A 26,230-nucleotide genomic window follows, 5' to 3' on the forward strand; every position below is an offset into this window, starting at 1 on the left:
TCTCTATTCATTCCGTTCTTCATTCCTCTGACCAACAGGTTTTGAGAAGCTAGGATGCTTCCAGCACTGGAGGGATTCCCAGGCCCTGCCCCCATGGAGTGGGGCATTGTGGAAGACAGATACTCCTAGTGGGGCCTGTGCCAAGACATTGAGGCAGGAGGCAGTCTCAAACATCTAGGAAACCACCCACAGGCCCCACGTTTGGATTTCAAGGGGATATGTTGAGGAATGAGGCTAAAAGGCCAGGCTGGTGGAGACCACACAGCATCTCGCACACCATGTTAGAAAGCGAGTTCATGGGGTACCCTTGAAGAACACAAGTAGTATGAGAGAGTGGTCAGATTTACATTTTGTATCAAAATGTCTGCTGGCAAAGGTTTGCTCAGGAGTAGAAAGGGAAACATGTGGTGTCCAACAGCCAGGATTGCAAGTTCAAGCTTGGTGTGTTCCAGCTGCCTTAGCTTCCCAGGATCTTAGAGGAAAGGTCCTGGGGGATTAATGTATCCAGTCATTGTACCTCATAGTTGAGGACAGTAAAGCTCAGAAAAGCATCTTGCTTGAAGTCACCTTTGTCCTTGGTCCTGGTCGGTACACTGAACCCCAGATAGCCATTTCAAAGACAAGTTGATTGGTGACTAGGTGTTAAGTGTCAGGTCAGGGCAGCCCATCCTCCTTGCTGAGGACACAAGTCAAGGCCTATTTCCCATCAGTGGAGGTCAGGATATTATCCGTGAGTATTAAGGAAAAGAATTTGTTTTCATTACTGTGGGTGAAAAAGAAAAGTAATTGGAGAAGCATGCGATCAGACAAGTGATTCGACAGTGATTCCAAGTCTTAATGCCCAGGTAGAGCCCCAGGCTGTTTTTTTTTGGCCATGAACAGGGATGCTGTTTCACACCTCAGGTTTCCAGTTGTCTGCTGTCTTCAGACAGGGGGTCTTCTATTTGGTCCAAACTGCAGTGCGTAGCTTATCAGTTACATCTTATAACCATTGTTGCCATGAGGCAAGAGCAACCACCACCCCAAAAGCAAAAATTGTGTTTTCAATCCCACAAAAGGGCAAAAGCGTTGTACAGCATTTTTTTTTTTCCTCCCCAAATGACACAGCAAAATGGGATTGAGAACATGGGAGTTGATGTCAGGCAGCACCAGCTCTGTCACTCTCCACCTCTGTGTTCTGGACCAGGTCAGTGACATCTGAGACCCTTCTTCCTCCTCCTCAAGAAGGAGAGAATAACAATCTGACCAGTTTCATAGACTATTTGTGAGATTAAATGAGATAATGTGTGTAAAAGATGTACCGCTGAGCCTGGGCATACAAAAGCATCTGAAAAAAAAAATGGTGGTTATGATTTGATTCCTAAATGAATGAACTTTTTCCTGTGACTTGGAGAAAGATTTCTCTGCAGACTGGCCCGGAGTGAAATATTATCATTAACTCTCAGAGAGTGGAGATTTTTTTTTAGTCATTTACCTTGGTTCTGAGAGCAAATTATGCTTTTCTGTTTGATGAAGAGGCAGGAGGTGCAGTCTCCTAGGCTTCTCATGTGCCATCCTGTCTGGCATAGGGTCGTACTTGAGTGACATGGTCTCCTTGGGAGAAATGGGAGGTGGCTGCAGCAGAGAAAGCCGGGAGAAAGGATGACAGCCAGTCACCAGCATTTGCTGCCATCTTGAGGGGAGTCTGCATTGAAGGGGCAACTGGTCTTTCTGTTGAGCTTATTATTAAGTTTATGAAAGTGTTTGACGTCATCTTCCAGAAGAGCCTGGATTCCCATCTGATTAACCACAGTCATTTGCAAGTCTCCACTACTTGCCCCAAAACAAGCAGAGTTTCTTCATAACCTCCCCCTGAGGGCCTGTTCTCTGGTGATCCAAATATTTGGCATCCCAAGAAGTAATCTTTTGCATCTCTTATCTTCACATAAATGGAAGAATTTACTGTCATTTCTGTGGCACTCAGGCCTGAGCTTTGTGGAATTAGCCTGCTGGTGGGGTGCGCATACCAGGAAGTGAGGGTACTAAAATAAATGGAGCCAGGGTGAAGGAGACAGGCACATATGGGTCTCCTACTTTAGGGTGCGTTTTCAAGTCAAGAAAAACAATTTTTTTTTTTTTTTACTTTTTTCTTCTGAGTCTCATGGGTGCCAACCCTTTGCTAAATGCTCTGTGGTTTACAGAAGAGTTTCTTGGCCTTTATTCCTGGGAAATCTAACCATCAAATTGAAAGTGAAGTCGCTCAGTCGAGTCCGACTCTTTGCGACCCCATGGACTGTAGCCTATCAGGCTTCTCCGTCCATGGGATTTTCCAGGCAAGAGTACTGGAGTGGATTCCTTCTCCAGGGGATCTTCCCAACCCAGGAATCGAACCCGGGTCTCCCGCATTGCCAGCAGACGCTTTACCATCTGAGCCACCAGGGAAGCCCCATCATATTGGGGCACTATAATTTTACAAATGGCAAAGAATGAAATTTTCAGTCGAGATGGTGCTGTGGGAGGAAAGAGGGCTGTACCCAACTTCTGAAGTGCCAACCCCAACTCACGTCACTAAGCTTTGCGCTCCCCAGGTTCTTTATCTGTAAATTGGGGGTGGTGCTACCCACTGCCCAGGGCTGTTGTGGTGAGTAAGAAAGATAAGGTGTGTGGTAGCCTTAAGGATGTGTAAGCCCAGAGCTTAGGAACAGGTTACAGCTGTGAACCACAACCACCCTGTGGGACCCACTCCCAGCTGCGGAGATCCCAGGTCCTGAGCAGTTTGCTCACTAAGGGTCTGGGCCTGTCACGGCAGTCCTGATTAGAAACACCTGTGTTGCCCCACCCCACACCGCCCCCCTCAGTCCCTACCTTCTTCCCATTGTTTTCTCCCCTGGGGCTGTAGGTGTCCCCATCAGGTGTCATTCCTCAGGCCCAGGGGAAAGGAATCTGTGATTTTTCCCTCTGGGCTGGACTGAAAATTTCGGTCTCTGTCCCCTTGAAGTGTCAACTGCTGCTTTCTCTCATATGTTACAGTTGCATAGGCTTGCTATTTTTCACCCCACAGTGTCTCTCTCTGTGGCTTATACACAGTAGAATGTGCACGTTAGTTGTTTTGTCATGTCCGACTTTTTGCGACCCCATGGACTGCAGCCCATCAGGCTCCTCTATACCCAATACGAGGTAGTAAGTGTTTTTCAAAAATTCTAGTGACTTGCCCTCACATGGCAAGTGGGTTTTAAGCAATGACTGTTAGAGATCCCCAGAGAGTACTGGGGGAAACTACAGTGTCTCAGGCATTGTGCCTGAGCTTTCACGTTGGTTACATCTTCAGTCATGGCAGTGTTCTTATTTTACAGATAAGACCACTGAGTCCTAAAGATATTTTGGACTAGTCCAACACCATCCAACTAAAAAGTAGCCTAGTTAGGATTTAGATACAGAGCTGTCTCACTGTCTATCAGGAAGAGACAAGTGGGGGTACCTCCCCAGCATCTTGGCTCACAACACAGAGGCATCCACAATTTCTTTGGCCATTAGGTGCCTAAACAGCTGTGGGGAGGGCGGGTAGGGGTGTACAATTCTAAGAAGCCAAATTATGTATTTCAAACTATCGTGGATACATTTCTAGAGATGTCAACAGTTGATTCCATGTCATGCTAAAAGTATACTTTTGTTAAAAGTAAAAGTATAATTCGACCTACTGCTAATCTCGCCCCATCTCTAACAGATGTGGTAGAAAGACCTCACTTCTCCTCAGCATAAGAGCGTTTCTTCCCCAGCTCACAGCAAACTCATTGTAGGGACCTTTGCTTTCACTCAAAGGTCCCTTTCCCTTTTTTCAACACAATCAACTAGTATAGTTGATCAGAAAAGAAAAGTTAGGGGGTTTTTTTCCCCTCCTTAAACCAACTGCTAGGCCTCCCTGCCATACCCATAGGTTTTATAGAATTTTTTTTAAGGTATCTTGTTTAGAGAATTTCCTTTCTTGCTGTCTTTGAAATTTCTGGAAGAGAGATATGCTCCTTCCCCAAGGGAGCCTTGGTCTTACCATCCTGCCTCTAAATCAGCCCATCCCTGTCAGCCACTATGACCTCTCAGACTCTGTAGTCCCCTTCTCACCACAAAGCCTTCCTTTCCCAGCCCAAAGGATCTGGGCCCAAGCAGCAGATTGAGATTTTCAGCTCACAGGTGGGTCTTGTATTTGGCATAAGGTGGTCATGGGCAGCTGTGTGGAGTTAGCATAGCATTGCTTCTCACCAACCTGTGGCCTTGGGCAAGTAACTCACCTTTTCTAAGCATTCATTTCTTCATACATTTAAAAAGGTGGTTGTTGATGCCAGATGTCAGCAGGGTTGTTGTGGTCAGGGATCTTGTCTCCCAGGATGAAATGGCAGAGGATTCCATAGGCAGATGCACCCTTTCCTGGTAGCCAGAGCACGGCTCCCAAATCCCTCTTTGGCTTCATGATCTGGGTCAGGCCATCTTGGAGCTTTTGATCACTGTTTAAGACTTAAATTTAAGAAGCAGTTGTCCACCAGACACCCTGCAAGGAGATGTTTAACAATGTCTAGAGCCATTTTTGGTTGTTACGAATTGGTGGGTGGGGGTTGCTAAGAGCATCTAATGTGTAGAGACCGGGGATGCTACCAAACACCCTACAATGCACAGGACAGCCCTCCCACAACAAAGAATTATCCAGCATCAAAATGCCAATCCAATGTGCCAAGGTGAGAAACCTTGGACCAGAGGGACAGTATGTGACCTGCTCCCTAACTCTTTCCCTCCAGCCCCTACACAGCCCATTTGGATCTCTAGCAGCTGGGGGACGAATGGAGCCTCCATGGAAGTTCTCACAAGTCCTCCATCTAGTAGAGAAATACAGGAAGGTAGCCTTCATCCAGGTGCCACATGACAAGTGTATTCTGCCTGAGGAGGAAATTCTAGGAGCACCCCCCTAAAATCAGGGACTACCAAAAGCGCTCACTATCACCATTATTCTTTAGCATTGTTCTCAAGGTTCTAGTCAATACAACCAGATGGAAGAAATAGGTTAGAAATATAATCACTGAAAAGGAAGAGATAAAAATAATCACTAATACAGATGATTTGGAAAAGCCAGGAGAATCAACTGGAGAACTCCTTTACAAAAACAAAAGTTCAGTATAGCGTCAGAGCAAGAATGGCCGGCAGAAATCAATAGTTAGTGCAAACATGTGTAACTTGATAGAAAATATAATGGAAGACAAGACTGTATACAATAGAAATGTAAAATATAAAATAGTAACTTGGGTTATTTAGAAGTAGATTCAGTTTGCAATTAACATGTAAAATCCAGACAACAGTGCTCTAAATAAAATATAAGTTTTTATTTTTCATGTGAATGTTATTTGGAAGTATAGGTAGTCCAGTGACCATTTCTGGGGCAGGGTCCTTATCTTCAGGGTTGAAGGTGGCTGCTAGGATCCAGGCATTACATCTGCATTCAAGTAATAGGCTAGAGGAAGAAACGAAAAAGAAGAGTAAGGCTCTTCCTTTCAAGGAGACTGTCACACATCTGATTGCCTAGAACCTAGTCACATAACCATGCCCAGCTCTAAAGAAGGCTATAAATCCTAGTTTATAGCTGCATCGCTGTGTGCTTGGCTTAAAAGAAATCAGCATTCTCTCACTATGGCAGAGAGTGAGAGTGAATATTGGGACCACGGGCAGGCTGCCATGAAATGTAACAAAAAGGTAAAAGATCTACGAGAGAGAACTTTAAAATGCTCCGATAGGACACAGACGAGACTTGAACAAATGGAAAGACAAACAATGATATTGAATTGGAAGACTCAGCATCACAGAAAGATCAATTCTCCCTGAGTTAATTTATAACTTTAAACATGTTTCCAATAAAAACATCACTAAGATTTTTTTTTTTAAACTAGACAGATGATTCTAAAGTTCAAATGGAAAAATAAATAAGCAAGAGTAGCCAGGAACTTTTGAAAAAGGAGAAGGAGGGGACCAGCCCTACTGTCAATTAAAATATATTTTAAACCTACAATAATTTAAAAAGTGTGGTACAGATCAACGTTATAGAGTGAAGAGTAAAGGAATAAATCCAAATATATATGGACATTTAATACCAGTATTTGATAAAGGTAGTTTTTCAATCAATGAGGAAAAGATGAACTATTTAACATATGGGATTAGGACACTTTACTAGAAGTCTGAAAACAAAGTTGGATCTATACTCCCCACGTTTTATCAAGATAAATTCCAAGCATATCACGGACTTATCTTTATATAATGAAAGCATTAAAGTACTAGTGAAAACCCTTGGGAGAATGCTTTTATAACTTTGAAATAGGTAGAACAAAGCCTTTCAAATGAAAACATAAACTCTAAAACCTATAAAATTAAACATCAATTCACTTACATCAAAAATAATATTGGCCTGGCAAGAACTGGCATAAGCAATGTCAAAGTCAAAGAATAAACTGGGACAAGCATTTGCAATTCTTAGCCCACACAAAGGTTGTTTCCTAATATAGAAAGAACTCCTGACAATCAACAAAAAACACACACCACAAAAGGAAAATGGGTAACAGACAATTCACAGAGAAAAAAAAATATATAGATCACTTTTAAACCTAGGAAAATTGCTCAAACTTACAGAGAAACCTAAGGATATATACTGAAGTACTGTTTTTACCTATCAGACTACCAGAAACCTGATAACACACCAGGGTAGCAAGCAGGAACAATCACCTACGATTCTGGAAGTATAAATTGTTCAACCTCCAAGGAGAGCAGTTTGACAACATTCATCAAAGTCTACATTTTTGTACTATTAGACTCAAATTTCTAGGATATATGCACAATTACCTTCATATATGTAAAGATTTCATATGTACAAGCTAAGTCACAGCAGCACTGTTTATAATAGCACAATATTAGAAGCATCTTAAACAGGCCCCCCCAGAATATGATGGAGTATTATGCAACCATAGAAAAGAATTTGGAGGCTCTTCATGTACCAAGACAGAAAGATTTCCAGTATATCCAGTAAATAAGTAAAAGACACAAGGTACAAATGAGTGCATATAACAAGCTCCCAGTTAGTTAAAGGGGGGAAATGAATGTATATTCACATTTTCTTATTTACATCTAAAGTGTGACCAAGAGGATGCACAAGGAATAAGTTAAAAGCAATTGCCTGTAGCGGGGAAGGGACAGAGGCAGAGGGGAGAATGTTTCCTATATGCCCTTTACACATGAGCACATGAATGTATTACCTATTGAAAAAGATTGAGTGAAACTATTACTAGATCAGCTTAATAAAGGCCAGTCACATTGGCTCATATATAGGGAAAGGGATGTTGCTGTATTTGTTTCCATTATTAAAAAAAAAAAAAACCTACTCCTTAAACCAGAGGATCAATAATTTCGAACTGTGGTGTTGGAAAAGACTCTTGAGAGTCCCTTAGACTGCAAGGAGATCAAACCAGTCAATCCTAAAAAAAAATCAACCCTGAATACTCATTGGAAGGACTGATGCTCAAGCTCCAAAACTTTGGTCACCTGATGCAAAGAGCTGACTCATTGGAAAAGACCCTAATGCTGGGAAAGATTGAAGGCAGGAGAAGAGGGTGACAAAGGATGAGATGGTTGGATGGCATCACCAATTCAATGGACGTGAACTTGGGCAAACTCCAGGAGATAGTGAGAAAGAGGGAGGCCTGGCATGCTGCAGTACCTAGGGTGGCAAAGAGTTAAACATAACTTAGCAACTGAACAACAACTCCATACACAATGTTCCAGTCCTCAAAAGTGCCCTGACCTTGTATTTGGGGATTGAATAGAGAAGGATCATGTCTAGGCAGGAGCCCCTCTTTGCAAAGCTGTCAGTCCACAAGTTTGGCAAGTACCTACTCCTTGCTCATCCATGACCCAAGGGCCAGGGGAAATTTCTCTCAAAAGGAAAAGTCCAGTCACTCTCCCATGCAAACTGGACTGCAGAGAAGGCAAGGCTAGGAAAGGACTGTTTCTGACTCCGCTACTTGGGGAAGCTTAGACATCGCAACTTGGGGAAGCTTAGACATCGCAACTTGGGGAAGCTTAGACATCCCTAGAAAGAGGCAGCACTAGAAGCCCAGAGGAGAGAAATCCTGGGGCAGGAAGAGCAAGTAGAAAGGCAGGGAAAAGCAATGCTGGTTGAAGAAGGGAGGGAGACCACGAGGGGACCACAGTCTTCAACCGGCTGCGCAGCAAGCAGAATTTCAAGGCTACCCCCTTCCCCCGGCAGTCTTCATCCCCGCCCCTCCTCTCTCTTTCTCCACCTGAGCAACCCTGGCCCTGGGCTTTCCTGAGCACTGCCATCCCCTGAAACCCCACCTGGGAACTCACTGAGAGCCTGAGAAAGGACATGTTTGGTCCCTGTGGTATTTTACTTTTTAATGAGACTCGAAGACTCCCCAGAGAAACAGAGTTCCACTAAGGGCCTTTCAGGCACCCACGGTTCTTTCAAGCTATGCTAATCTTTCCTGTTTCAAAGGAAAGGAACATAAATCATGAAGTCTTCCCTGGGACTTGGTTTCGTGTGGGGAGTTGAAGTTTAGATAAATATAGACAGTGGAGGGGGAATCTGAGGAATATGTCAGGCACCAGTGACAAGACAGCAGGAAGAGATGCTTTGGCCTGGGGCCTCCCTTCACCACAGCAGAGGGGCAGCTGCCAGCAAAATGTCCTCCGCCCTGGTGGCCACCCTGGCCCTCATCAGAAGTGGCTTCTCTCTCCTAGAAGCAGAGGGGCAGAGCGCCTAAAAATGATGTGCACCTGGGCCAGGGCAAGGGAGGGCAGAGAAGAATGGGAGACAGGGAGGAACTGAAGGTTCACCTTCTCTTACTCTGAGTAGGAGCCCCAAGCAGAAGGAAAGGCTGAGCCTGATGGACCAGAAATGCTGAGTCTCGATTTTCAGAATGAGGGCAAGGTTCAGAATCTACTGAATCTCTTCCATTCACACAGAAGCAAACGAGTCTTTCCTGTGACATAACAAACATTTTCATAGAGAGTGCTTTGATCAATGGCGTGCGGGGCTCCTTTTAAATTTGGGGTTGGTGGCTGGCATTGAAAATCTGTCACTGAGAAGGCTGGAAGGTGGGGGAGTGTCATACCCAGAGGCAGTGGTACCCGCCTTCAGGTTCTAGTTCCATCAGCACCCTGTCACCTTACAGAAATCACTTACCTCTTCCGTCTTCCCTTGGTTAGTTTCTGCCACTGTCATGCAGAGAGTGCTTTTCCTAATTGTCGGTTGTTCAGAATAGGACTGTGGTTTGTCGATGACCAGGTGCGCTTCCTGCAGGCTTTGGTTATTAGCAGCCAGAGTGTTGCCATGGTGATCATGGTGGGCAGGGGTAGGTCTTGGAAGGCAGCTCCAGTCTAGAGAGCAAGTAGGGGCCCTAACTCGGTGGGGCCATGGAGTCAGCCACTCGCACGTTTGCAGGACTCCCAGCTCCCGCTCTGTTGCCTCATGTGTAAAGGTGTTGAAGATGGGCTACTTTGACACACCACAGTAGTCCTTCCCGCCAGCGCATGAGATTACAGACCTGCACAGGACCTAACGCCTGTAGTGACTGTCACCCAGGCTACCTGAGCCCAGGTCGTGTTCCTCTCATCGTTTCCCACCCTCATCGCCCCAGCTAGAACCCAGCCTAGACCACACACAGTGGCCAGAGAGGGGACTTGGTGAGCCCTGGTCCCAGGGGCTCGGCTGATCGGATGCACTCTTCTTTCTGTAGTTCCCAGGCATTTGCTTAGAGCAGCACATTTTATGTGCTTTCTTTTTTCTCAAGAAGTCCCAGCTGTACAAGGAAATGGGGCCACGGGTGCAAGACAGGCCAGCCCTAGAGTGCTTCCTGCTGCACCTTTGCACTCAGGCCTGGATTCCTGACGGTGGCTGGAGTTCAAGTCCAGACGCCAGCAGGCCTGTGAGAAAGGTCCCTCTTGCTCTGTGTGCTGTGGAATCAGCTGTCTTTGCAAGACCCCCCACCCCCACCCCAGAGTGACTGCTGAGAGAGACCCAGGGTGAGGACCTCCATCTGGATCTTTCTGTGAGATGGGTCTAGAATTTGCAGACTTTCCTGGTAGGGGATTTATCATCCAGAATCCTAGATTATATGCGAGGTCTTATGTGGAACCCCAAACTGTAGAACTGGCCATGTGGGAGCCGCACTGGCTGAAGCCTGAGAACCACCCAGCTTTATGGTCCAGGGAACTGCAGCTAGAACTTCTTTCCTGCACTCAGCCCCTTCCCCCATGCAGCCTGCTTGCCCCCAGGAGACGGATCTCGCAAATACTTCCTGCCTGTGCAGGCTGGGCTTCAGTTATCCTCAGCCCCTCACCGTGAATGTCAACTTCCTTCTTCCTGGTGTTCTAGGCTCTTGACGGTTGTTTTCAACATGCCTGTCCTGCCTCACTATATCCTGGGACCCAGGTCTCTGGTCTCCTCATTGCCTTTTGCATCTATCATGTTGGCCCTCCCCTCCCTCCCGCCTTTTCTCTTCATGTTCTATCCTTTCTCTTGAGAGTCAGTTTCCAGGAAGCCCTCCCTACCTACACCAGCCATCAATGATCTCCCCACTGAAAACAAGAACTCACATAGTGCCTTGTAAAGTAGCACTTGGTTCTTATGTGTTTTACCTGCTTCCCTGGTTCCAGTATGTCATTCTTGTCCTTCCATCTGATTCCTATGATTAACTCATGATCTGAATAACACAAATTTCCACATATAGTAGGGCTTCAATGAATAGCTGCTGACTTTTTTAAACCAAACAGGGTTTAGACATTCCTGAGGTTACAGAAATTCCTCCCTCATGTTGGAGTAAATGGGGGTCATCTTTGGGGGGGTGGCCATGTGGGTGAGAGCCCTGGACTGTGGTCGGTTTTTGGCAGGTAAAGCCTCCTTGAAGACTTCCCTTTCTGTAGCAGATTTCCCTGAGATGTGCATATCTCTCCAACTAGAAAGGTCATATTGGGATAAGTGAAGCATTAATCATGTGGTTCTGCCCTGTCTTATAGGGATTTGAAACTGGACAATATCCTTCTGGATGCAGAAGGTCATTGCAAGCTGGCTGACTTTGGGATGTGCAAGGAAGGGATTCTGAATGGTGTGACGACCACCACTTTCTGCGGGACACCCGACTACATCGCTCCCGAGGTAAGACCATGAAGATAAGGGGCTACATCCTCCCACTGTCAGTGCTGAGGCCTGAGTTCATCCTCATGTGTTGGGGTCATCTAGCAGTGCTGGGTGAAGGCTCTGGAAAACCAGGATGAATTCCAGGGAGGAGGGAAAAAAGGAAAGGTAAAAGGCATATCAATTTCTCCATAAGGAAGTGGTGGTGATGAGGAGAGAACGGTGAACTGAGAATAACAGGCCATTCCCTGAAGCTAGCCAGGCCCTCACTGAGCATCCCATCTCATCCCAGTCCAGAAGCATCACGAAGCTAGGACCAAGCAATGTTTGTTGACTTGTATTATTGTTTTTACTTTTCTTAAGGTAGTACTGGGTTTTATTTTTTAATTATTTATTTATGTTGGCTGTCCTGAATCTTGGTGGCTGCACAGGCTTTTCTCTAGTTGCAGGGAGCAGGGGCTCTCTCTGGTTGTGATGTGTGCCCCTCATTGCGATGGCTTCCTCATCGCAGAGCACAGGTTCTAGGGCACGTGAGCTCCAGTAGTTGCAGTTCCTGGGCTCTAGGGCACAGGCTCAATAGTTGTGGCACATAAGCTTAGTTGCTTCATGGCATGTGGATCCTCCCCAGTCAGGGATTTAACCTGTGTCTCCTGCATTTATAGGAGGATTCTTTACCACTGATCCACCAGGAAAGCTCTGTTTTCACTTTTTAGTAACCAGAGCAAAGGAGCACCATTGATAAAGGCGGAGTTTAGCTATACAGCTTTAATTGCCTACAGTAAAACCAAAAATTAGCTGCCATTTCTAATGTATCATGGATTCCGCATACCAGGCACACAAGGTTGAGCAGGAAGAGGAGCGCATCTGAGCCTCGTTTTAATGGAGATCAGAGATGTTCACTGTGAGCCTCGCCAATGGGTTGCCTTTTATGAAAGTTGCTTAGATATTTTGTTCATCATAATATGTTTTCTTTGCTCTGAGTTTTCTCCAGGTCAGTCTGCCCAGACTGAGAGATATCTGGTGTGGAATGATTCAGATTTAAGACATAGTCTGTCACAGGTATTTAATAAAAATGGTCTCAAGGGTTCTGAAACATGTGAGGTGAGAAGGAAGTACTAGTCCCCCTTAAGCATTGTCCATGGTGAGTAGGAGTTAGCACAGCCAGATTTCATTTCCTTCCAGTGGGCACTGTTCGAGCACCTGCTAGACACAAAGCGGTGTGAGGATGAAGAATGACTGAGACCCTGGTGGCTCTCCTAAAAGGCCTTTGTGTCTCGAGAGTGACAGCTAGTTCAGCAGGATAAATAGGCACACAAGATGGTAACCTCAGGACTCAGGGAAGGTTTCTTAGGGCACCTGGTGGATGAATTGAGTTGCAGAGAGTCAGCAGGATTTCCTTTGGTGGTATGCAGTTGCGGAGGTGGGGCGGGGTGGGCATTCCCGTAAACAACAGGAAGGGTTGGGGTGGGTGTGGGGTAGGGGAGGAGATTCTGTATCCCTGGGCTCTGAATCCTTTAAGGCAGAGACTTTGTTTCTAATCTCTGGCACACAAATCAGTCTCTTAGTAATGGTTTGTTGAATGAATAAATAAATAAATAAGAACTTGTAATACTCCAACATGAGCAAAGCCTGGAGGATGAGAACATTCTTGGCCTTTTTTAGAAAGGAAGATAGTATGGCCAGAACAGAGGATTTCTTAGTGCTCTTAGTAATGAACAAGATTAAGAAAAAGGACCAAGGAAAGTGGCCCTTATTCTATAGGATCTGTGGATCCCCTGAAGTTTTCCCAGTGGAGGGAGGGGCATCATCAGACCTGTCCCAGAAAGAAGACAGGCAACAGGAATGTAGATCAGAAGCTAGAGGGCCAGAGAAGATTGATTGAGAGTTTTTACAGCCCAGATAAGACATGGGGAGGCCTGAGGAGGTTTGCAGAGTGAGGATGGTAATAGGTAAAGTCTCACTGGAACCTCTATCTTCTAAAAGAGTAGAGATTTCAGATGGCCTCTACTAGTAAGTTCTTTTAGTGGAAACATTAGGAGTTTAACCTTCAAGGAGAAATGGAAAGCAAGGGCTCTCAGTTGAGACCTGTTTTTCCACCACCTTCCTCATTCACTCTTTGTCATCAGAATGGTTGGTTCTAGGCCCTCTGTGAATTGATGTCAGAGTCAAAGGCTTGACCGCCTAGTGTAGTAGTCAAGGACCCAGCCCAAGACAAACATTCACTTTATGATGAACAGAACACCCACACGACTTTGAAGAAAGGCAACCCATTGGCAAAACTCACAAGGGATAGCTGTGGTTTCTGTTTTATCGTGGGACCCAGACACTGAGCCTTCTCGCTCTGCGCTTGTGTCTACCATGCAGCACCACAACTCTGTGTGAAATGCCAAGTGACTCCTGGCCCTACTGTAGGCAAATTATAGCTGATGAGGGCATTGCTACCTTTATCAAAGGGTCACTGAGAAGGTTAAATGAAATTATGTCACTAAGGCATTTAGCCCAGTGCCCAGACCACAGTAAGTATTGGGTCAACAGTGGCTCCATCACAATCATCATGGTTGTTGGGTCACGCAGTGGGATGGGCAAAGCACAGTACTAAGAGTTGAGAATCCAGGCTGGACTTAACCACTAAAGCCCCCATGTGACCTTCACCAAGTCACAAAATGTTTTTGACCCTCAGATTCCTCATCTTTCAAATGGGAATGATAATTCCTGCCCTAGCCGCCTCATCAAGTGTTTTGAGAACCTAATGCGATTAGAGCATGGAAATGCTTCAGAAAGCATAAGCCTATATCCAAATAGGAGGGGTTGTGAGGTGCCTGGCTAACCCTGAAACCAGAGACACCTTCTGAGGCACTGACTCTACCCTGAGGCTTCTCTTTCCACCACATGCCCTTGGCTGACCTCCATGGCAACCCCTCCCCTATCTCCTCACCTGCTCCCCAGACAATGGTGGCCAGCCCTGGGAAGTGCCTGGTGTCATTAGGCCCAACGCCTGCTCTTCTCCCCCAGCTCTGACCCATCTAGGGGTCAGCTGCCACGCCAGGTACCCTCCCATGGCATGTGAAGACTTGCCTTCTCACCAGCTCCATCCATGACAAGGTGATTTGGAAGCAGATAATTAGGGTCAAACCTGCGGAGGATTTTATTAAAGATGCCACCCCAAACAGGAAGCCTCTGGAGGGGCCTGGGGAAAGGTGGGCAGTGCAGCTCTGGTTTCCTTAGCACTATCCTGTCTGAGCACACACGGGGTCACCTGGAAGCTACCTCCCCACCACACCCAGCTGTACCAGCCCTGCCCTGAGGTTAGCGGGTAGCTACCTTAGCACCAGGGTCCCCAGAGCCCAGGAGAGACGGGAGCATGCCCTGGAAGATACACACAGTGGTCACACCTGGCAGCCAGTCTCCCTGAGTGTTGCAAACAGGCTAGTCACGAGTAGATCGAGAAAACTGCTAAAGCCCCTATCCTCTGGTGGCTTATGGATGCCCTGGGGAGACAGTTGACCATGAAAAAAAAAAGCTAAAATCATGATAGTATGTGGAAAGTGCCTGTCAAATCTTAAGGCCAGAGGTCTTAGGGTGCCAGAGACTAGGAGAAAGGTTGGAGAAATCCAGAAATCTTTTTGGAGGAAAGCTTTTCGTGATAACCATGACCTTGAAGGTGGTACCACAGTGAGCCAGGCTGGGGCTCTGGGTCTTTCAAGGTTGAGGGAGACTCAGACTTTGGCTTTGGCACTGAGCAGCTTTACTGGCTTCTCAGTGGAGCCTATATCTTTGACCTCAAAGACATCAAAGGTCCTAACCAAGCAGATTACCAGCCCCAAATAATTTAAAGTTGGCTGCATTTGCTCACATTCCTTTTCATTCTAAGTTCTAAAGAGTCCTAAAATGTGCATTTTTTTTTCACTGTTGTCAAAATGCTTCTCCCACCTTTTGATTTAATCCCAAGCAATCTGCAACCTTGAGAAGGGCATTTTGAGCAGACCCCAGACCAGATACCTGAGTTCAACCTTGTCTTCTGTCTGGTAATCTGAGAACTGAGCTGGAGCTTCATTCTGAAATAGGTGACCTGAGAAGTTACCTGCCTGGAGTGACCCGCAGGCTGGATGACCACTGCCATTTGGGGAGGTGTCTTCAGAATATACCCCTTTGAGGATGTGCACTCCAGTCATGCTCCTCCTCCCTTCACTTTTTGGAATTCTTTATAGAATGATAGCACTGAGAGCAATCAGAGATGACCTCTCACCTGCCCCGCTGTCTCTGGGCAGCACCTCGCCTGGTCCTACTGACTGATAAGAAGAAAATATCACTGTGAAGTGGGAACATCACTTCCTTAGCAGTGGGGACAACCCAGCATTCTTTCTGCTCTGACCTGCTACATACTATACACACATGGAGATGAAACCTTGTAGAAGTAAGATTAGATTTAGTACCACCTTGCAACTATATAAAGCTTTGTATTTGCAGTAGGCTTTTGGAATCTTCCATCTTAATTAATCTTGTGAGGTTAAGCTGAGGATCTGAGCCTCATATGATAAATGAGGAAGTCAACTGTCTGGCTTGAGATCACCCAGAAATGTAATGCCAAACTTGGGGTGAAATTAGGTACCTCCTGGTTGATCTTCTATGTCTAGCACCTGGCCAGCACTGCAGAAAAATTAGGAGGGGGAATTTACTTGCTTTTCCAAAAGTTCTGCAGCTTCTCGACTCAGAGTTCCTCTCCTGCACTGACATTTTGATTCTGTCTGTAAAACTTGAGTCCTCACACACCATTCTGCAGGAAGCTGAGGTCAGCGTGTCTTCAGCATCATGTGCTAAGTGCATGTAACCTGAGTGAGTCTGACTCCATATACTTGGAGGAAGAGGCAGAGAGAACATAGATAAGAGAAGTGGCAAATCCTTATTTGGAGGATTTGTCAAAGAAAAATGCAAAGGCAAAATGCACCAGGATTTGATTTGGGCTCTTGGAATAGGGAGAATTTTATGGAATGCCTGAAATAAAAACAAGGGAGTCCACTCAATATGCAAGGATCACTGACAAAACAAACCCACGTGTTAAGCTAATTAAAATCTATACCTCTTTGGTTTTCTCAGTGTGAAACTAACAAGCAATAAGTGAAATAATATGGTAAGAAATTGATGGAGTTTATTATATGTTTGAGCGCAAAATTGTGAGCTAATTATAATGAATATACCACAAAGCAGATTAGTGTCATGTTTAACAATATTTAGTATTGGATAAAACATAAACTTTGAACTTAGTCAAAACTGAAGTAAGATTGGAATGAGTGCATAAATCTGGCTTTATTTCTTGCAAGTCACTTAATTAAAAGTTTAATTTTTTCACCAGTAAATTAGGAAAAAGAAAATAATCTATGTAAAAGCTGTTATAAAGGTAAAATAGCACTCAATCATTTTTTTAAGGGGTTCTGGGGCTTTATAAAGGGAAGAAAGTGATTTGTCAGCAGGCCTTAGGAGAGTCATGAAGAATAATAGAAATGGGTCTTTTCTCAGAATATGCAAGAGCATAGTGGTCCTTTATGATTAGAACACAAATGGGTGGGGAGATTTATTAACTGTAGTTTCTTTTCCAAGAGCCCAGGGCTCCGTGAATTCAGCTTTGTCACTATCTAGAGAGGACTGAGGTTCTGATCACCCTTTTTTATTGAGGGGAGACCTAAATTTGCTGCACTCACTCACTGTGATTTTAGTGTTGAGAATATGCACAGTTTTTTCACCTGGCCCTCCATGCAGGTCAGGAACTTCATCTGGTACTCAAGCAAAGAAGCTGTAATTTGTTTCCACTGGAAGGGAGACTGTGGGTGTTGACTCTGGAAACCTGGCCCCTACACTGTGCCTCCCAAACTCAATTTTCACTCAACTAGCTGATTTAGAACCCAAATTTTTATAAGGCAGCCCTACTCTATGGAAGAACAAGCTGGAAATAGAAACCCAGGTCTTCACAAGGCCGCTTGTGGAGCAGGCGTGGCCTCGGGGAGGCAGCCTGCAGGGGGGCCCTGATGTTGCCCATCTCCCAAACAGATCCTGCAGGAGTTGGAGTACGGCCCCTCAGTGGACTGGTGGGCCCTGGGGGTACTGATGTACGAGATGATGGCCGGGCAGCCCCCCTTCGAGGCTGACAACGAGGACGATTTGTTTGAGTCCATCCTCCATGACGACGTGCTCTACCCGGTCTGGCTCAGCAAGGAGGCGGTCAGCATCCTGAAAGCTGTGAGTCATCGGCCCTTGCCCTCTTTCTGCTCCCCCACCTTCCTCCTGCCCCCACCCCTTTCCCCATCCCACCTCTGCCCAACAGAAGGGGTGGAGGGCAGTCACCACTGGGAGTTCAGGTCTACTACAGGGGCTGCTGTTGAGAAATCGAGCCCAGGGCAGATTGCTCTTCTTGTGGTCAAGGGGCACCACATCTGCATTCCCAGAGGAAAGCTCTGTGCACTTGTGTATCCTCCAGAGCTGCAGATGGGGAGAACCAACCCGGGTGGTGCTGGGGTCACCCCTACTGCTCACATTCTGGGGGCAGTACCCCCTTTCCTGATCTGCCACCCATGCCTGTCTACCTCTGGGGCTTGCAACGGGGAAGAGAGAAAGGTAGGGATGGGGAGACGCTGTACACCTGTGTCGACAACAGCGACACTGATCAGAAAAGATGTGTCCTCTCAAGATCCCTGTGACCACAATGGATTCAGATGTAATAGACTTTCCCAGGCCGCGAAATAGTCCCTTACAGATGATAATGCTTAGTACTTGCTCAGTACAACCATGGCTACAGCATTGAGACACTTGTACTATGGCAAGTGAATGAAGTTATCCGTCCCCCTGGGAATGCTTGGGGAGGTGAGGTGCAGGGGATGTAAACAGACCAGTTTACCTGGGGAGGGTCACCCCACTGGGTTGAGGCCATGACAGCCCAGGAACCCTGACTTCTGTTCCTGGCTCCTCTCACTCATCAGAACACCCCAAAGTTCAGAGTCAGCATGCCACAGCCCCAAAATTGGCCATATCAAAATACCTGCTCTATCATGGTTTATTTTTCTTGTTTTCCAAGTCAAGTCCCAATATTTACCTAATTGTATATATACATAAATATTACATTACTATCATAAATGAAAAATCAGTATCACTTGCCATAATTGATTAACATAAATCATCCTATAAAAATAGTAAAAAGGCCTAAAATCATTTCACAGGTGTCTGGAAGGGACTCGTACCATGTTTTGGAAAATGCTACATCAGAACATGTTGCTTCTTTCTGCAGTTCATTGTTTCCTTCCTCTTCCCTTGGTTCTCTCATCTTCCTTCCCTCCCTCCCTCCCACATCTATGTCTCTTCCTCTCCCTCCCTCCAATTCCTTGACAATGAACAACTGTCTGTTGAGTGCTTTCCTATGTGCATTGTGCAGTGTTCTCCGCTAGCATTGTGCTAGATGCTGCGTGAGTGTGACAGCCATCATTCTTGCCTTGTGGAGCCTGTGATCCAGCAGGAGAAGGTGGGGAATAAGTTAAAAAACACATCCATAGGTGGTCACAATTGGGCTACGAGCAGTGAAGGAAGCAAAGAGAATATGTTCACTCACTCCTTTATTCAACACCTATTTATTGGGCACTTGAATGTGCCAGACACTATGCCAGGTGCTGGCAAAAGAAGACCCTGTAGCACCTGAGGCAGCTAGGATGCCCCCAGCAGAGCTGATCGCTTACCCTGGGCCCCGGACACCAACCTGACACACCTTCCAGTGAGCACCCCGCCGGTACCCTAGATGGGCCATTTCATTATGAATGATCAGAGCAGTGGTCTTCACCTGGGGATGACTTTGCCCTTTCCCCTCCCGGCCCCCCACACTTCCATCATCCCCCGGAGACATCTGGCAATGTCTGGAGATGTTTTAGTTGTCTCAACTAGGAGGGGAGGGGTGCTGTTGGCATCTAGTGGGTGAAGCCAGAGATGCGACTAAGCACCCTGCACTGTACAGCTAAGAAGTATCCAGTCCAAACTGTCATCAGCACAGAGGAAACGTCAACCTACAGAGATTGAGAAGAAGGAGGTTGTGCCTGTGTCAGCTGGTTGGTGAGGGCGAAATGTCTGGGAAAAGACGAGACTCTGGCTCGGGGTCAGCTTCCTGAGACGCTAAAACCTGTGTGTTTATCCATGGCCCTGATACTTCCCCTCCCAGAAGTGGGAGGACAGGAAGAGCTGAGGAAGCAAGGAGAAGTCTTCTACTCCCTTGGCCTTGGAACACTTCACTTCCTCACATTGTCGCTTGATTCTAGGGCCAGGCCAGGTTTTCCATGACTCTGGCCACTGAGCCGTGTCTCTTGAGGGTGCTGCCTACGTGCAGAACTCTCCAGAAGCCTTTTACACCATAGGGTTATGCAGTACACCACCTGTGCAACAGTGAGCAGCGGTCCTGCTTCCTCCCTTCCTCAGCCCTGTGCCCTGAGGCCCAGCCTTCAACCCGCCCTTCTCTCATCTCAATGTACTGAGTGCATCCTGGGAGCCAGGCACTGAGCCATCTGGCCCAGCATCCACTGGGAAGATAGGACTGATGCCTATATCATAGAGCTCACCATGGAGAAAAAAGTTTATACAAATTATAATTTAAATAAACAAGAAGCATCTACCCAGCACCCCTCCACCCTTTTATCTCTGCCCAGGTAAGATTCTTTGGTTTCAGCAGTGCCAGGCAGGAGTCAGTAGGAGGTTCTTGCTACCCAGGAAGCCCTCCCTTGCTGAAGCCTGAAATGCCATCATTATAGATTTATCCCTCTGAATTTAGTTTATACTTTGTGCTCTTCGGGTCCTTTGTTTAAACTCTCAGTCTTCACCGCATGAGATATAACCTCAGCCTCTGACACACATGCAGACACACACCACTCCCTTTATTTTGGTTGGCTGTCAGAAATGTTTCCACCTACCAGCACTGATTTTTTTTTTCAAGGTTATATTTTTATACATCTGCCCAATTAAATTCACATTTGCCATCAGGACTGACTCATTTAGTAGGAATAGTAATTTCACTTGGTTGTGTGAGTTCACAAGACACCAGCCAAAAAGCACAAAACACACCAATGTGGTTTTCACAGACAAGCATTAAGAAGCAATAAGCCTTTCTTTTTCTTGTTTTTTATCTGTTAATCTATGTTGGGTTTTGTGCTAGCAATTACAAATTCAAAAAAAAATTTTTTTTTTAAGTAGGAGGGCCTACATCCAGGAAAAGGAGTGGGGAGGAAGTGCCTTTGAAAAGTGACCTTAACATGAATATCTGGTCTTCTTTCCTTACCTCCAAAAGGGCTGTTGACCTCTTAGTATGAGGTTGTCAGACTTCAGTCTCCCTGATGAGAAGAGTTAAGAATCTGAGGGGAAATCAGAGGGTTAGAAAAAGTCTAAGTTCCTAATCTTGACTTGATACCTCGCTGGCTGTTTGACTTTGGCCAAGGTAATTAAGGAGAAGGCAATGGCACCCCACTCCAGTACCCTTGCCTTGAAAATCCCATGGATGGAGGAACCTGGTAGGCTGTAGTCCATGGGGTCGGTAAGAGTCGGACACGACTGAGCGACTTCCCTTTCACTTTTCACTTTCCTGCATTGGAGAAGGAAATGGCAACCCACTCCAGTGTTCTTGCCTGGAGAATCCCAGGGACGGGAGAGCCTGGTGGGCTTCTGTCTATGGGGTCGCACAGAGTCAGACACAACTGAGGCAACTTAGCAGCAGCAGCAAGGTAATTAACTTCTCTGAGCCTCAGCTACCTCACTTGTAAAGCAGGGATCGTGTTAGTCCCTCAGAAGGCTGCACTGCATGGAATGAGTCAGTCTATGCATATGACGTGTGTGGAGCGGTGGCCGGTGGATAGTCCTACTTAAGGATGAAAGAGTACCCTGAGGGGCCAAGCTCCTGAAATCACAGAGAGTGGGCTTGGGAGGTAACGCCAAAGATTCTGCCTTGGCTGAGCTCCACCTTCCCCTCAGTGCCTGTGCCTGCCGGGCCTCTGTTCCTGATTCTCTCTCTGTCTTCATCCCCCCAGTTCATGACCAAGAACCCCCACAAGCGCCTGGGCTGCGTGGCAGCGCAGAACGGTGAGGATGCCATCAAGCAACACCCGTTCTTCAAGGAGATCGACTGGCTGCTCCTGGAGCAGAAGAAAATCAAGCCACCTTTCAAACCTCGCATTGTAAGTAGGCCTGTAGCTTGTACACACTGAGGGTGGGTCTGGCATCCGTGCACAGAGATGGGGGTCTGGGCACATTTCACAACCAAGATGACAAGGGCAGAAGGTCGCCAAGAGACACCCTAAAAGAGTTTTGTTGACCCTGGAGGTTTACTGTCAAAGATACATAACCAATAGCTGTAACCAAGATGATGACTTACATGGGACACAGAGGAACCTTTTATACTTTAATCAAATTTTATTTATCTTGACCAAAATTGTAGGCGATACTGATTTTCTATGTGTGGCAGAGATACAAAGTTTCTTTATAAATAAACTTTTTTTTTAATGAGTCCATTTAAAGAAAAATATTAACTCAGTGATAGTCGCAGTCATTGTTTGGAGCTAGCACAGAGCCTGAGGCTGAGACTCAGAGGTGGACATTTGAAGAGGACCGTCCCCATAGCAGCCCGTGGAGCCCAGCTCTGTGAGATGCCATTTCTTTAGACCTCGTCTCTGCCTTCTTTGACCCACTCTCCCTTCTGCCTTCTCTCCAGCCTCAGCACACACTTCTTCCAGGTCCTTTCGCCTGTTGTGACCATGCCAGTCAGAGGAAGGTGCAATCATTGAGTTTGAGCCTCAGAGGTTAGAAAGAGGAATAGGCCTGTCGAGTCCAGGCTTGACTCAGACAGCAGAGACCACGTTGTGGCAGTGACCTGCCTCTGGAAGGGAAAAGGGTCAGAGGTGCTTTCCTTAAAGTTAGAGAGTGGGTGTGTGTAAGCATGCGTGTGCATGTGCGTGTACACATATCCGTGTGTGTGTGTGTGTGTGTAAGGGGAAACTCTTAGTTCTCTTGCATCCTAGCCTGATGAAGCAATCATTTAGATGAAACTTTGGGTAACCAGCTGGCTGGTGTCCTGGGAGTGAAGAGGGGCTGTGTAAGGAAGTTACAGGGCAGAGCCCTGGAGTGGTGGGTCTGGGGTCTCGGGCAGCGAAGACTTGTGATTATCCAGTCAGCCCTCAATCACCCCATATTCTGTCAGAGGACTCCTTCTCCATCACTTCCATGTATAAAAAAGACCCTCCTGTGCCTTGGGAATCATCAGAGAGGAAATCCACTATATTCCAGGAGGTTTTCTGGAGGGCAATGGTTGACAGTGCAGGGATCTTAGAAATATTTCACGTTGGGGGTAAGATTCAGCTGAAGGGTGTGATCCAGGCCTCAGCCAGACAAGAGCATGCAGGTGGACGGTCCCCGGACATAGTCCCATCACCATTCTTTGTTTGCTTCCTCCTTGAGTTTTTATGATTTTCTCTGGCTGACACACAGCTTGGAACAGGCTAAGTTCAGGTTTACCTTCTTTCTTTGTTAACATCACCCACAGCTCTGGGGCCTGCTGTTCTAAGCCTGTGATGTGAGCTTGGAACAGGGCTTACAGCACAGGCCAACCTGCCTAAAGGCTAGCCCCACCCCATCCCTAGGGTCTCTGCAGGTGGTCTTTTAGGACAAAATGAACTGACAAGTTTCCCCAGACAAAATGAGGTGGTCAGGAGACCAGAGGCCAGGCAGAGGAGGAGAAACTTATCTTAGGTTTAATCTAAGTTGATCAAACCCAAAGAAAATTGGGAAATAGACCTGAGTAAGGAATCTAGGCCCAACAAAGAGGAGCCCAGGATGAGCACAGGGCCCAGTCAAATAGTGCAGGTCTGCAGAATGACTTAAACTGCAATCTAGAGGCCAGGTCAACAGAAGGACTTGATGCTAGGCTTGCAAAGGGGCAGGACTGGAGGAGCAGCCCCTCCTGGGGGTGCAGGCTGGAGGGGACAAGCCCCAGGGGACCATCGTCAGCAAGGGGTGTGAAAGGAACGGGGGTCTGGCTGGGGCGAAGGCAGGCAGGGAATCTTTGCAGAGAGCCCACGGGGAAGCACGGAATTCAGGAAGCTCTTTGTGGTAAAAGGCACAAGGAAGCTTTAAAGGATGAATTCATGGAGCAGAATCTTTCTCTGGAGTGGTCTGGTGGCCGACTCACTCGGATCTAGTGGAGGCAATTGCTCTGAGATGGCCAAAGAAGCCCCGAGGAGCAGTGGTCTCCAGGAGCTCTTCCCAAAGCCCCAGCAATTCCTGGGGCTTCCACTCTCCAGTCTGAACTCTGAGCACAGTGAAAGTGCACACCTGAGAGCAGGGACACTTGGAGCAGTCCCTGGCTTCCCCAGAGAGAGGCGAGGGCAGGAAGGACGGATGTGCAGTTTCTATGGCCCACAGGATGGGCAAGGATACAGACGGGTGGGGTGGGGGGGCATGAACCAGAAGGCTGAGCTGTAGCCTTCTGCTAGCTGTAGCCCTGGCCCTGGCAAGGGGTGTGGGTGCTGGGTGCTCCTGTGGACAGGGGGTGATGGCTCCCCAGGAATCAGCAGTAAAAGTCCATCCTGGATCAGGGGTTCTTTCTATCCACGTAGAAAGCAAGAGTCTGGTGCTTCCTTTCCCTGGGCCTTTCGACAGCCCCAACCTGGACCAGAGGGCAGGACTCTGCTTGCTTCCTTCGCTGAGGGGCTCAAGTAGGCTTCTGGGGGCCATCCAGGAGCTCCCACCAAGTTCACAACTGTTTAGCATTCCTGAAGACTGAGTCATCATTGCCTTGGAAATGATCCTCTGGGCACGTTCCTGCTCGCCCCCCACAGGCTTCCAGAGTCACTCTCAACACTGTTGGGGGTCAGGAGACAGAGCATTTATTTGGTTGGTTTGAATTCAGTTTGAAGGAAAAAATTAGAACATCACCTGAAGGAAGGATAAAAAAGGACACTTACATTGTATAAGAGGTGTTTCTGGTCACGTTTGGAGCTGAGTGATGTTGATCCTTACTAAGTTCTCAGCTATAGGGCAGTCAAGATATATTTAAGTTATTTAGATCTCTGATTACAATTATATCCTTGTGACAAGAGATTTCTCTCCAGAGAAATATTAAAATGGGGAAAGAACAGTCTTCATCTAGTTAGCATGTTGAAAAGGTGTCCCAAATCTGCCCCTTGATTGAAAACTCTTCTCTGAAAAATGTTAATGGCATCATCCTGAGTCATCTGTGGGCTATGTGTAATAGAAACAAGTTTTAAGTTGAATTAAAGCCCACTGCGATGACGGATATACTGTATCTCATCTCTGAAAGCCCTAGTTGGACCAGTGTGGAAACTCACACAGGTGTTTATAAGCCATCACCCGCTCTAACCAGCTCAGGATTCTCCCTGGGGGTGTGGAGGCCTGCCTGGCTCAGATGCCAGCAGTGAGCAGGGCTCTGTGTTCCAAAAGCTGTGTCAGTATAAGCCACAGACAGAGGCACACATGAGAAGTCATTGGGGAGACCCTGTGAGGCTGAAGTGTGTCTGCATAGACGTCATCTTTTGCTCATGGGACAGGGAGTTCCAACACAGGACAGACTCTCCTTGGGCTTCAAGTGTCACATAACTTAAGGACACACCAGGTGCCTTCTGAGGAGAACCACGGAAGAATGGTTTTGACAGAGAGAGGAAGAAAAACTGGATTGACATTGGGAACAAGTAGCCAAGGTGGCGGATCACAAGCAGCGAAGGACAGTGTGAGTTTCTTAGATCTCAGGGACAAACTCCAAGTCAAAGGGAAAAAGCCACTGTGAGAAGGGAGGGGGCAAGTCTGTGATCAAGCATCTCCAGCTATGCACCTTGGTGGTGGCCTAGCGAAGACACTGGGCATGCGTTCCAGAAGCAAGGAGAGCTATGCATGGACTCCCCACCTCATCAGGCTGAAGATCTCCAGGGTGTTCAGTCAAGGGCCTGGGGCTCCAGAGGGAACTCCAGGGCTCCTCTGTTCTGGGCTCGCTCTACTTGCTCCCTGCCCATGCCCTGCTGATGTCACACCAGGATGCCACCAGTCCCCAGGAGCCTGCTGAAGAGCTGCTTTCCACTGCTCTGCTGGCCCTACTGAATCTGAGCCCCCTGGGCAGTTGGAGGGGGAACGGCTAGGTGGGGGTGGGGCAGGCATCCTGCCTGTCTGATTCAGGAAGGACTTGGTTTTGCCTGGTAGTGGGTGCTGGGGAAACAGACCGGGGGAGGTCCTGTCTTCCAGTCTAGGAGTTATGCACAGACAAAACGTAGCAGCCTGTGTTCCAGGGTTCCTAACCATCCCCACTCCCCCACACAGAGGCCCTACACACAGGTGGGCACAGCAAACTGCACTCTGCCCATGCTGGCTCAGCTGGAGGCTGGGGTCCCCGGGTCACCCACACAAGGGCTGAGGATATGACAGGAGAGCAACTTCCAGAACTGGTTTCCATCCCCTCCGCAGGAAGCCTCGCCCCTCTAAAGATATCACCGAGGAGATTGTCCAGATTCGTAGCTGGAATTTGGCCTCTGGTCAGGTTCCATCACATACTTCGATTGGCTGCTATTCCCTCCAGGCCTTTGCCTTCCTGAGATGTTTGCTGAGCTGAGATTTCTGCTCCCTGGCGCCTGAACCTCCCTGTCTAAACCCTGCCCTGACTCACCAGCTGTCAGTATTTCCTGGGTTTCCTCCCTTCAGGTTTTCACCCCTTTGCACTAACCCCACCCTAGGACATTTTTCAGTGGCCTCTGCTTCTGCGTGGAGCTTTCCTTCTCATCTTTCCTCCCAACTATCTTATCTTGTATATCCTCCCTCCTCCACTTTCCTTTTTATGCTCCTCCCGTCCACCCTTTCTCCACTCCAATACTCTACTGATGTTGTACAAGCGATGTGCCATTAACACCGAACTGGAGACTTGGTGCCATCATGCACTCAAATCAGTTTTTCTGGGGTGGCTTGCTTCCAACCATGGGCATACAGCAGTGGGTGGGTGGGGGAATAGAAAAGCCAGCAAAGCTGTATCTGTGACCTTTGATGCTGGAAAAACTCTCCAATATGGAATTCACC

At 47.2% G+C, this 26,230-nt stretch overlaps 1 protein-coding gene across 6 annotated transcripts in view; it reads left to right on the forward strand.

Moving 5' to 3' along the window:
• The window catches only part of PRKCE (protein kinase C epsilon), a 546,248-nt gene that overhangs the window by 497,454 nt on the left and 22,564 nt on the right, over positions 1 to 26,230 (forward strand). For all 6 annotated transcript variants that reach the window (XM_055539989.1, XM_055539990.1, XM_055539991.1 and 3 more), the window contains 3 exons: positions 11,038 to 11,176; positions 17,198 to 17,386; positions 21,193 to 21,339. In XM_055539989.1, coding sequence (XP_055395964.1) covers positions 11,038 to 11,176; positions 17,198 to 17,386; positions 21,193 to 21,339 — 475 coding nt within the window. The remainder of the gene's footprint in view (positions 1 to 11,037; positions 11,177 to 17,197; positions 17,387 to 21,192; positions 21,340 to 26,230) is intronic.

This window comes from Bubalus kerabau, chromosome 11 (assembly GCF_029407905.1).
Source record: "Bubalus kerabau isolate K-KA32 ecotype Philippines breed swamp buffalo chromosome 11, PCC_UOA_SB_1v2, whole genome shotgun sequence".
NCBI lineage: Eukaryota > Metazoa > Chordata > Mammalia > Artiodactyla > Bovidae > Bubalus > Bubalus kerabau.